The 13,274-nt window shown below is 36.1% G+C and overlaps 1 protein-coding gene and 1 long non-coding RNA gene across 2 annotated transcripts; one reads left to right on the top strand and one right to left on the bottom strand.

Annotated features, from left to right (window-relative positions):
- Positions 1-1,102: 1,102 nt before the first annotated feature.
- Positions 1,103-3,000, bottom strand: LOC126601022 (uncharacterized). The gene is made up of 2 exons (XR_007615666.1): positions 2,774-3,000; positions 1,103-1,444 (listed from the first exon to the last, which is right to left on the bottom strand). It is a non-coding gene; the product is annotated as an uncharacterized LOC126601022 (long non-coding RNA).
- Positions 3,001-8,328: 5,328 nt separating this feature from the next.
- On the top strand, positions 8,329-12,578 carry LOC126599951 (calcium-dependent protein kinase 10-like). Its single transcript, XM_050266430.1, has 8 exons — positions 8,329-9,011; positions 9,110-9,455; positions 9,578-9,721; positions 9,845-9,997; positions 11,075-11,190; positions 11,315-11,482; positions 11,585-11,815; positions 11,950-12,578. Exons 1-8 carry the CDS (start codon positions 8,697-8,699, stop codon positions 12,121-12,123), a joined length of 1,647 nt encoding a protein of 548 aa, XP_050122387.1. The 5' UTR covers positions 8,329-8,696; the 3' UTR covers positions 12,124-12,578.
- Positions 12,579-13,274: the final 696 nt, after the last annotated feature.

Here is a 13,274-nt window from a genome sequence, read left to right on the forward strand (position 1 = left end):
TTGATATGTTTTTAGGGATTTGATTCTTGAATTGGGGATTTGTTATATTTGTTGAATTTTTGTTGGTAATTTGGATAAAATTTTTGTTGGTGATTTCGGGGGAAGAAAATGGAGTTTCTGAGGATTTAGAGGGGGATGTAGAGGGAGAGTATAGAGAGTTATAGTGGAACCGGAGGTTCCTGACTTATCCTTTTTTTATAATAAAATTATTATTTTTATTATTTTATAATAAAAAATAATAATATTTTAATAAAATTGACCAGGCTATTTTTTGTTAGGGGTGGAGATGTTTTGGCCTATTACTGTTTACTGAGGTCTATTACTGTTCACTTGAGTGGATAAATGCGCTGGGTGCTTGCGCAAAATCTTTAGGGGTGGAATTGCTCTAAAGCAGATAATCTTGTTCAAATGAGTAATTAAATTAAGATAGTTAATGGCTTATTATATTAACACCCCACAAATTGTTAAATAAATCTCACATACTTAATACACCCCACATTTACTTTTTTACTTAAAAATTATCTTAATACACCCCACATACTTTTCCATAATACCCCCCACACCCCACATTCTTAATATACACCTTATATTTTGTACATACACCCCACATCTTCTATACACCCCACACTCAACCTCCAATTTCCATTCATCTCCTTCTTCAACATTGACTCCTTTCAACATAAATGGACATCCGCATTTTTTAGTACCAGTATTTCTGGGTTCTTTCTTCTTCTTATTATTTGCATCAGAATTTTAGTCATTAATATCAGACTTTCTCAATATGGATCAATACTCACCATGTCTCTCACAAGCAAATGTTATTCGAGCTCTCTTCCCCCTTCGGTCAACCCCTCCCGCATCAGACCTCTTAATGACAATAACCATATTATTCTTTTTTCCTTGTGCACGAGTCCAATCAAGCAAATCATTTTTACTTTTGAATACCTGTACATACAAGATCATTGCCATTTGCCACTAACAAAATGTTTGTAGACATGCTAAGATTCCAACCCATATGTTATTCCCTATTATGAACCTAAAGCACTATGTTGCATAAAAGAATGCAAGAGTTTCCATGAAATTCACAGATGCACATTCAATATACTAAAAATAGTTACCTTGTCAATTTTAAATGCGTTTATGTAATCAACAACGCTAGTTGTTGCAACCTCATTGTCCCCTATAGAGGTATTGCCTTGTATGCTATCCTATTTAAATACACCAAAAATTATTATCAAATCCTCATTTATTTACTAAGAATCATACACCTCAATTATTTGTTAAGAACCATACCACTCAATATCAATAGGCAGAGTGGTACATGCCAACAAACCTGTGATGCATTTTCATGTCCAACCTCCAAAATATTTTGTCGCTTTCCAATGTTCATTTCAAAGGACATAACCAAACATTCTCTAAGAGGATCACTGTCTGGATTTGTAACCTGCAAAGAAGAAAATGAATAACCAATGGAAGAAAAAAAAAAGAATATGAAATTAACCAAACCACAGATGAAACATAGTTGAGGCCATAAGGGATATGAAAAAGGCATATGAAGTCTTACCTTATGTGAAGGTTCCGAAACATTGATTTTGCGTTCCATTCGTCAAAAACAATTTTTCTCAATCAACATATTTGTAGTTTCATTGGTTAGGATTTTGTTCAACAATGGAGGGTGTGAGGGTTTTGATAGTTGAGAAGATAAATAATAGGGTTTAATGATTTGGGGTGTATTTAGATATTTTTATTTCATTTTTTTTTTAAACCTAATAAGGTCAAAATTGTCATTGCATAGTGAGATAAATAAGTCGTTTAATATTAAATTTTAATGTGGGATGCATTCAATATTTTGTGAGGTGCTGATAAAAAAAGCCATAGTTAATTCCTCTAATTACTTTCCCTAATTATTCCGTTAGTTATAAACTTATAAACGGACCTCCCTATGTATTATCTGTTACCGATTCTAGAAATCGGATCTGGGTCGTTATCATGGGCCTTTAGTCTTCAGGCTTCACATTAGTTTCGGCCATGATATGTTTTCAGACCAGGCCCACACTACTTTTGTAAAACTCTTTTATTTTTGTGGGTCAGTTACATGTACAGTCATGTTCTTTAAGACTCAACAATTTTAAAAAATTATAGTTATCCATCATTCGATCTTAATCTGCCAATAAAGTAGAAAGTATAATAAATAAGTAAATGACATGACCAGCTACCATTGGACCATAATCGAACTCGTCATTTTGGACCTATGCAACCGTTAGGTTGGTCTGTGTTTATTTGATAATTAGCAAAAACAGCACTTTAAAGTTAAAGCTTAGAGTGAAAGTGAATGATCTTTACCTTAACCAAAAATTAGGAAGCATTGAACTATTGACTCTTTCTGTTGAGAATAAATCTCATATTGACGAGAGAATTGACTTTGTGTGTGCTTATAAGTAATTTGGGTTGCTCCCTATATTGGATTTATGGTAAAATCTCAATTTTCTTTACTTCCGTCAGTCTAACTGTCAAATTAACTGCTTTTTATTTGACGTAACACTTAAAATTGCTCATTCTTTGCTTACATGGGTGCTACTTCGTGATACGCGGATTATTCATTAACATATGTGCATTATGTGTGAAAAAGAAGGGAAGGAAAATGGCATGCGTACCCTTAATCCCTCAGTATCCCTCCCTAGTATGAACTGTGAAGATAGTATGAAATAATGGTGAAATTCAATTATGTAAATAGCCGAACCAGTTTCATCTAAGATTGTCTCTACATACGTACCTGTGTACACTATGTTCTTGTTCATGGAGAATCGTGGAAGCTTTACGATCACGGCGTGAGTTGTGAGTTTAGCAGTTTAAAAACGGAATTAGCAGCTAGTTAGCTCCTTAATCCTCATGTGATTAGGTAATGAACAATGATTGAAAGGCTTTCTTTTACTCATGCACGTAGACAACTTTAAACCCTAGCATGTGGGAACGTGGCATGAAATATAATAATTTAAATCGTGAACTAAATAGTACGTAGTAGGCCAAGTTCTTCCGCAATTTTGATTGAAAAAAGAGAATGAAAGGCCATGTTTGGGAGCATGATTTTGTCTGGTGATATCCTCAAGAAAAGCATGCGTTCTTTCCCAGCTCACCCTCCACGCCTACTGCATCAAAAGCAAAGTTTATCAACTTTTTCCAGCTTTCCTTTTCAATTTTAATTTCAAAAGTACTTTTGGCCACTGCTAGCTGTAGCTCTTTGATATAAACGAAATTATATGAGGGTCCCTTCATTACGATTAATTAATAATATATAATTGTGGATTAAGTAAAGATATAGGGTTAATGAGAGAGTCTTGCTTGCAGTAAAAGATAAAAGACTTTTTCTGTGTAACATCATGCATTATTAACAAATGGTAATCAGATAGTTGCAAGTTAGAATGCTTGATTGGTGAATTAGAGTGGCCTCAAGTGAGACATAAGTCAAAGGAACCTTGATTTTACTTCCCCCACACGCATAACCTTTAGACAAAAAAATATAATGGAGTTAGCTATGTTGGGTTTTATGATGTTTTGGGAAAATGTTAATCTTTTAGATTTGCTATGTTATATGTCTAAAGTGTGTGAAATTGTTAATATGAACAACGTTAGAGAGATTATATATATTATATTGATATTGATATTGATGTGATAAATGATACGCATAACCAACATCAAATCAACTATTTAAATTCATTATTTATTACATCAAATTAATATAAAAATGTAGTCTTCATAGCATTTTTTATTAATTAATATTGACCGTTGTTCTAATGAAAAACACAAATTTAGAACATGATTTTAATATGCAAATTGTTGGCTTCTTAGTCAAAATTGTTTTTGAGATTGGCATAATCTCTCATTTTAGTCCCTAAGATTTAAAATCGATAAAATTGGTCTATGACAGTTTGTCTACCGTCAATCATTTTGATAATTCCATGAAAAAAATTCGTTAAATAAGAATAAAATTACAAAAATACCCACAATTTTTAGCCCATTGTTTATTAAATTAAGAGTATTTTTGTTATTTTGTTCTTTTTTTAACGTATATTTTTAGGGAATGACTAAACTGATTGATGGTGGACAAACTCATAGACCACTTTTATCGATTTCAAATCTCAGGAACCAAAGTGAAGAGTTATGCCAATCTCAAATATCATTTTGGCCATAATACCTACATTATTGTTTACTTAATGAGATAGCAACATAATGTACCATATATTTTTAATTAGATTAGCATGTAGCAATGTTTCGATTAGATTAACTAGCCAAAGGCACCTATGTCGATGAGGTGATCCATGCAAGTTCAGTAGCAATACATTCATAACAACTTTTGCATGATATTTTCCATGCATGCTGCTGAATGGATCTTTTGAGTGGTGGAGAGTGTAATTTACTGTATACAACCCACGATATAAGACAGATTTTTTCTACAAGTGAAAAGACACGTATAATCTTCATTAATTCGTGCATGCATGAGAAAGCACATATGCGAAAGAACACGTCGTGGAAAATACTTAACCTTTAAATTTGTGCATGTCATTTATAAAATGGACCACATGTTAAAGATATCACGAAGGAAACTTAGCTAGGGTGTGTTAGCAAGTGGAAGCCTTGACAACAAAACCTGAAAGCACAAGTCGAATTCAACACACCATCTATCTTTGCAGCTATATGCATGTAATTCAAGGCTAAAAGCTGATAGTTCGACCCAACGATCTCCTCCCCAACTAATTATTTGGTTACATATTGAAGAGCATCTCTAACACAAGGAAAAAAAAAGAAGAACATTTCTAACAGATAACACAAATTTAGCTGTTTAAATATAAACAGATTTTTTAGTCAAAATGACCTCCGTGATTGTCAAAACTCATCACTTTGGTCCTTGATATTTAAAATCGATAGAAGTGTGGTTCCTGAGACTGTTCACTGTCAATCATTTTGGTCATTCTGTGAAAAACCTTTGTTAAATGAAAGAAACTACCAGTTAAAAGAGAGGGATCGATTTGACAAAAATATTCTCTATTTAACAGAGATTTCGTACATAATGACCAAAATGATTGACGGTAGATAATCTCAGATATCACTTTTAAATCTCAGGGAGCAAAGTGAGAAGTTATACAATCTCAATGACCATTTTAGATAAAAAGCCATATAAATTTGTTGACCTGCGTGGCATTTTGAAGGCTAAAATTTACCCTTCAGAAATTTACATTTTCACGAATTCTTCAAATTTCAATACTTTATTTCACAAAAACAAAGTTCCAAAATTTCAGCAGTATGAAAAAGAATATCAAGAAGTAAAAGTTGAAAAGCACTTTTATTTACTTGGGTTTTTACTTAGAACAAAAGTGATCGTGATTGTGAATTTGTGATTGCCTTTCTGCTTGGACTACTTTCCCCTGCTAATTACTTTTAGGTAAAGGAGGAACTTGTATGGGAAGAAGGAAAAAAACAAATCATATTACAAGCTTTCCTTTTAGTAAAGATGATATGCGTGCCATCATCTTGTTGACTTCAGTGGTGGAATCTTAAGTTTTCCATTTTTGTGGGCTTTCAAAGACTTCTTCATGTCGACCAAGTCACCACCTTATTACTTCCACACCTTCCTCTCTTGATTTTCATATATATTTCTTCCCCAAGTCCATGGCCATAGTTTGGGTTTTGCTTCCTCTCCGGACCTCACAGTCCAGAGTTTAAGGACTAGAGAATTCAGACTATCCAGAGGTCCTTGGTTTGTATAAGATGAGTCAGCGGAATGAGTTAAAAGGAATTGTCGAATTCAATTTGACCTGTTTGGATTACCTGTTCATTGAACTCCAGACAATGGGATCGGGAGAAGATTTTTGTCCATATTTTTATTTCAATTCATCTCACAACATGATGTAATTTTGTTCGGTACTTAAATTTTTCCCCAATTACATTGAAAGAAATCGAACTCTTAATTTGTTATAGTTCGAACCCTAATCTCATTTGAACTCCCTCAACACAATACTTACTTATATTCTGTTTTTATAAATAACAAATTCGATAATAATTTACCATAATGGATCAAAAACGCTCTCTACGCTCAAAGACTTTGTATTAATCAGACTTTTGGTGTAAACGTTCACTCATAATTGTCATTTCGTGTGTGAATGAGGATCACAAGAAGTCAATTGGCAATTTGGAAGAGTGGTTCATAGTTCATACCTGCATGTTGATTATATTCAACCTCACAATGAATTCTTTCAGATAGGGTTTACTAGTTGTACAACCAACCCCACTTCTTGACTAATTAAGCAAAAATTTCAATCCAATAATACAAAAAATAAAGCATATTTGCTATGGAATCTACTATTGACTTTTTTGGCTTAAGTCATATCGTTCTTTTGGCTGATTTGGTATTGCTGTGTTTTGAAAAAAAATTGTTTTTGCTGTGTTGTGAGAATAAGCTCATTTTTGCTGCTTTACGTTTTCATTTTTTTCCACCTAAAACTGTGAAAATAAGTTGTTTTTAAGTGTTTACCAAACACCTTTTTAAGCTTAGTTTTTTTTTATACCCATTTTTTATAAAAACACCTCAATTTCCAAACCAGTACTCTAACTGTCAAAGAAATGTGATCAGAAAGAAGATATCTCTCGTCCATGTGACAAATCCAAAGTATGCATTCACCAAGAACAAATTTAAAAAACGATGACAAATGGTCCAGTGAAAAAGTGGGAACATTAGCTCTCTAAAGAAAAAATAGAAGGTTCTAAGTTCGATACTCTGTAAGCTGTGAATCAACTTGATTGTGATCACAAATAAGATGCAACTCTTAACTAACCTCTTCTAAGCTCGTAAAGAGTGGAGAACTGTAATTCGTCACCAATTGTTCTACGTATGTTCCAGAGACAATCATGCAGATTATAGGAAGAGTGCCGGCATTATCTTAGTCCCATTTCTTTATAGCTTCCAACGATGGAACAGTTTATTTTTTATATTTATTTTTGGAAGAAAAAAAATATTTAGCGCGCCAAATGTAACGCACAGAAGAGCTAATCGTAATTAATTGTCTAATTAATTTACTTTAATTTATTTTGATTGGGTTGAAGACAAATACAGTGGCCTGCCGACCAAGTCAAATATTCGTAGTTATTACATGGACTCTAACTTGTCAACCGTTCAACAACTAGTGTCCATTGGATTCGATCCCTCCACGTCATCTACAACCCACATATCAACGGATGAGATCATTTGGAGCAATTATTATTAATCCAAATTACCTTCCTTATGTTTTAGCAATTGTTAATCCTTTTTTAAACAAAAACAATTGTGAATCTAATTAAGTATTAGTTGGTGTTTTATTTAAGGGACAATATTGTGAAGTAGTTGGTAGCTGAGAGATCTAGCTTAAATATGACCATCTAGTTAACTCAGTTTAATTCGTTAATTAGAAGGTCGAGTTTGATGTGTTTTCTAGTTTCGCTATAGAAAGAGCTAATCGTTTGTTTCGACCATAATTTTGATTATAAATTTACAAATTCATAATTCATCTTCTTTGAAAAATGTTCAAAAACTAGCTGCAAGTTTGATGTGTTTTCTAGTTTCACTTGACGAGAGCTTTATAGTAGGCGAATTGTCCTAAATGTGGTTTTCAATATAAAAATGTGGTGTTATGTTGATTTGATGTCGATATATATTGTTGTTATTTGGGTAGCTGAATAGAAGATTTCATATTTTGTTAGTTGCCATTTGGCACCCTTCATTGTAAGTTACTAGTGGATTAGAGCTCGTTTTCAGTAATTAACTGTAATAAGTACATCTCAATTGTTAATTTTTTTTAATTTTTGCAGAAGGGTATGATTAATTTCCAATGGGGCCGAGACGATGATAAAAGATGGGCTGTATTTTAACATCATGCCAAAGGCTTAGAGATTGGCATCTTAACTTCCTAAAACTTGAATTTTTTATTTTTTTTTAAATAATACTAGACGCATCACGTCTCGTCGAAAAATTCTTAAATCCGACATCAAAGTATATCAACTTTGGTAACAATCAACAACACATGTCTCCCCAACGTTTTTAACCACGAAATAACCCGTATTTTTTCCGGTTTCGTACCTCGAACTCAAAACTAAGGAACATACATGATTTAGAATTTTACCGCATTTCAACTGTTAAATTACCCTAATCACAAATGTCCAAATCACTTGGCGGCACACCGCACTCTATGTTCCCTCCAACACTATATTCCTCCACCTCTGAAATGACAGAAAATTCCACTGACTGACGACGACGACAACGACAACGTTTCTGGGAAAATTAATCCCCAAACCCCCCACTCTAATTCAACACAAACGCAGAGGATTGATCAGTTTAAATTAAATCTAAAAAATACCCTTTCAAATTTTTTTTTTTGGAAAAAGCCCCAGTTTTTTCAGTTTCTTTCCTTTCTAACCTGATGATCCCGTGTTCTCTCTCTCCTCTCTCTCCTCTCTCTCCCACCTGTCACGCACGCCCGGCGGCACCACCCCGACCCACCACCACCTCCCCTAAACGCACCGTTTTGGTATAAAGCCAAAAGGAGAAACCTTGTTCTTTCTTCCTTCTCCCCACTTCTGTTTCTGCTCTGTCAAGCTCGCGCCTTTCTGCTGGAAGAAGAGGAAGACTAAATTTTTGAGCTACCCGAAACGCAGTGTTTTGGTGCGCGGCCATGGGGAACTGCAACGTCTGCGTGAGAGCTGACGTCATAAGTAGCGACGACAAGAATTCCGGCGATAAACAAAAGAAGAAGGCACGGGAGCGGCGGTCCAACCCGTTCTCCGACGAACCGATCCGGTCCCCGGCTCCGATCCGAGTTCTCAAGGATGTGATCCCGCTTGGCCACCGGACCCGGATCGGCGACAAGTACGTGCTGGGTCGGGAACTGGGTCGGGGCGAGTTCGGCATCACGTACCTGTGCACGGACCGGGAGACAAAGCAGGCACTCGCCTGCAAGTCCATATCGAAACGCAAGCTTCGAACGGCGGTACGCACGACGGCTCACAGATCTGAAATCGGAGAAATCCGACATGCCGTTTGGTTTTGGTGGGTTTTTTTGTGATTTGGGTTTTTTGTTTGGTTCAGGTGGATATAGAGGATGTGCGGCGGGAGGTGGCGATAATGTCGACGCTGCCGGAGCACCCGAACATAGTGAAGCTGAAGGCGACGTATGAGGACAACGAGAACGTCCATTTGGTCATGGAGCTCTGCGAGGGCGGCGAGCTTTTCGATAGGATTGTGGCCAGAGGGCATTACAGTGAGCGGGCGGCGGCGAACGTCGCCAGGACGGTGGCAGAGGTGGTGAGGATGTGCCATGCTAATGGGGTTATGCACAGGGACTTGAAGCCTGAGAACTTTCTCTTCTCGAACAAGAAGGAGCACTCGCCCCTTAAAGCCATTGACTTTGGGCTCTCTGTGTTCTTCAAGCCTGGTACTTTTCTGGGATCTTGTTGAATTCTAGACGGATTTTCGGGTTTGTACGGATTTATTTGGTTTTATTTGTGTTTGAATTTCATGGATTTTGATTTTGATTTTGTTTGTGTGGGGGTTTAGGGGAGAGGTTTATGGAGATTGTGGGCAGTCCGTACTACATGGCACCGGAGGTTTTGAAACGAAATTATGGGCCGGAGGTTGATATATGGAGCGCCGGAGTGATACTTTACATTTTGTTATGTGGAGTTCCTCCATTTTGGGCAGGTATTCTGGTGAATTTAGCTCCCAAAATATGTTTAAACCCAGTTGATTTTTCGTTATCTGGGCGGTTTGATTTTGGTTTGGGATTGTAACGTTGGTTCTTTGTTTGAATTTTCAATGCGACAGAGTCTGAACAGGGTGTGGCTCTTGCAATCTTGAGGGGGGTGATTGATTTCAAGAGAGAACCCTGGCCTCAGATTTCAGAGAGTGCTAAAAGCCTTGTTCGACAGATGCTGGAGCCAGATCCCAGAAAGCGCTTGACTGCGCAACAGGTGCTTGGTAAGTCTTCAGCAGTGTGTCTCTGAATCTTTACCTGATGGCATTTCAAGAGAGTTGCATAGTTGGTCATGCTTCAACATTTTGATGGCAATAGCATTGCGTTAGTTGGTGCGATGGATGATTATACACTTCTTCTCACTAAATGTGTAATGAATTATAAGGCATCTTGTTTTAGGAATTGGAAAATTATGGAGTCTATATTCCATGGCATTATGTGAATCTAAGCGAAATATCTTGATGTTACGAGAACATGCATTATAGTCGTGTTCACAAGAACATGCATTAGTAAACATCAAACAATACAGACCTACTATGCAATAAATAAATGAAACAAGAGAAATCATTGATGAAAACAATACATTAACAAGATCCTGTATAGTAGCAATTCGGGCCCCAAATGACATAATGCATTAGATAAAAGGCGCATTCTTTTTTTCATTATATCATTTTAACTGCAAGTAAGGGTAAAATTTAGAATAAGTCATAGAACCGGCTGATTTATTTAATAGAGCAAGCTACTGGAACTAGAGATGCTGATTGGAAGCTTCCCTCCAATTATTAGTCATTATTTCCAATCACTAGGATTTCTCTATGTTTTTTTAACCTTATTTTTCATTTGAGGTTTCTGTTTTGTTGTTAGAGTTTGTTGTTTCAGTTTCTCCCTCAGTAGTTTGGTTGTACCACTCTGTAGAGTGATGATATTTTGATTAAATGAACTCTTATTGATCCAAAAATTTGATCTGAAAAAAGAGAAGAAATGATCAATACCATAAAGTTTATGGCTTTATGAAAATCAATTTAATTTTAAATGATTTAGATAAGAAATTGTGTATCCTATTTGATTTAGAGTCCTAGCCAAGGTAAACATTTGAGAATGTTTTCGGTCTTTGACCAAATTGGAGCAAACCCTTTTTTGTGTGCATTAGTTTAGCATTAAACAAGAAAGAAATGAAACTTATGAGTGTGTTTTGGCATGTCTATGCTGAATCGCTGATGCTAGATTGACTAGGTCTGCAACATAACTTACATTTTGTAAAATAGGTGAACTGAGTTGTGCTTTGCGTTTTGTGATTACAGAACATCCATGGCTACATAATGCGAAGAAAGCTCCAAACGTTCCATTAGGTGATATAGTGAGGCCAAGACTCAAGCAGTTCTCAGTAATGAATAGATTCAAAAAGAAGGCCCTAAGGGTAAGCATCAGTAACCGGTACTTTATGAGTGTCAGTTGAAGTATTGGCTACTATTTTAAAGATTTGTTTTTTACGAAGTATTTAACATTTGGGATTCATTTTTTATTCCAATCAAATACTGTAGGTAATTGCAGAACACTTATCTGTTAAAGAAGTGGAAGTAATCAGAGACATGTTTACATTGATGGACACTGACAAAGATGGCAGAGTAACATATGAGGAATTGAAGTTGGGGCTTCACAAAGTTGGTTCACAATTGGCTGAACCGGAGATTAAGATGTTGATGGAAGTGGTAGGTACTGCGGTTTTGATTCATTCACTGAGTTTTTAATACTTCTTCATTTTTCATTTAACAAACAAAACGATGCCTTCTGTGGTATTTTTCTTTCTATAGGCTGATGTTGACGGGAATGGCGTTCTGGACTATGGAGAGTTTGCAGCAGTAACAATTCACTTGCAGAAGATGGAGAACGATGAGCATCTCCGCAGAGCGTTTGTGTTCTTTGACAAAGATGGAAGTGGATATATTGAATTAGGTGAGCTAAGGGAAAGTTTACAAGATGAATCTGGTGAAACTGATACTGAGGTGCTGAATGACATCATGCGTGAGGTCGACACTGACAAGGTTTCACTTTCAAGCCTTTTCATCTCTTCTATTGTTTATACTTGCTCCTTGCTCCTTACATCCTGCATTTTCCTGTATTTTTGTACAAATGCTCCATGTGATGTAATTTATTGTTCATCTTCGCAAACCATCAGGATGGACGCATCAGTTACGACGAGTTTGTTGCGATGATGAAAACGGGAACTGATTGGAGAAAGGCATCTCGACAGTATTCGAGGGAGAGATTCAAGAGTTTAAGCCTCAACCTAATGAAAGATGGTTCGTTGCAGCTTCACGACGGGCTAACTGGTCAAGCCATTGCCGTATAACTCCTTTTCTTCCTTAGATTGTGCATGCTTGCTGGGGGCTACTTCTCTTTTACTGTCGATACACCTGAAATTCACGGCGGATGGGGTTTTGTAAACTGAGATTTGGGGGCAGATACTGAATCAATCCTCTCGGACTCCATCGGCCTGACTTATTGGTAGGTTGTTAGCTTGTGGCTTCAAGGACTGCATGGTTGTCGGGATCATCGAGGCTTGTGTATACATACGTCGTACGTAGTTCTCCGATCGTGTTGTACCTGTCAATTACACTTGTATATTTGTCATGTCTACATCATTGTGTTTGATGGTTTGCATTCTAAATTGGTCGGCAGGCGATTTGTTTCTTCATTGACCTTATGAGCTTTGAGGGTGTTCTCATTTTGTATTTATTAAAAGTGATCCTGATTTGTTGTATCATCTTCGCGAAAATGATTTGTGCACGCCTCTTTTCTCTTTCAGCACGTCTTTGTTTATTTTTGTGCATTGATTCTCATTTGGATTATTTAATTTAGTAGTTAGAAACGTACACCGGAGAAAATGGATGCACGAAAATCGCATTCCACTAATTTGCTAATTTATTATTTTCTTTGAAAAAAGGAACTATGGCTTCGTCACGTAAGTTCATTTTTTCTAAAGACTGAGAAGACTCACAGAGACATTTCAACCATTCTTTGGCCACGATCGTGTGGTCTGATTCACCAGTACCAGGAATCACCTGGAATTTGGCTTTTGTGATGACCTTTCAACTTGTCATATTAATATGTTTTTAGTGCATGGGTATTATGCAAAGAAATAGCAACAATATTGTATATAAAAAGATAATTATATCCTTAAAATATTAATATTTGTGTAATCAGCATACTTAATTCACCTCTAAATTATACTCCCTACCCAAATCACAAAGATCCTTACCAGAAACAGCTTCAGAATATTCTGGAAAATCTATTTGGGTCCCACTATTGTAAGGGCTCCTCTCAGCTCAACTCAAAACCATTTTTATGGATTTATTAATTATGTATAAAAACCATTCTCTTATTTTTTTTTATATTTCATACTTATTATGTTCAAAATATACGGTTTATTTTTCACGTTAACGTAATAGCTAGGTCTAGTTTCTAGGTGCCGTGATTTTTTTTGTCTGACCTCCCCATCTC

The sequence above is a fragment of the Malus sylvestris genome, chromosome 14 (assembly GCF_916048215.2).
Source record: "Malus sylvestris chromosome 14, drMalSylv7.2, whole genome shotgun sequence".
In the NCBI taxonomy this organism is placed as follows: Eukaryota; Viridiplantae; Streptophyta; class Magnoliopsida; order Rosales; family Rosaceae; genus Malus; species Malus sylvestris.

Excerpts from the sequence above, each read along its gene's own strand:
- LOC126599951 (XM_050266430.1), top strand. The coding sequence starts at position 8,697 with ATGGGGAACTGCAACGTCTGCGTGAGAGCTGACGTCATAAGTAGCGAC. Across the intron at positions 9,998-11,074 it reads GACTGCGCAACAGGTGCTTG|AACATCCATGGCTACATAAT; the intron begins GTAAGTCTTCAG and ends TTGTGATTACAG. Across the intron at positions 11,191-11,314 it reads TCAAAAAGAAGGCCCTAAGG|GTAATTGCAGAACACTTATC; the intron begins GTAAGCATCAGT and ends CAAATACTGTAG.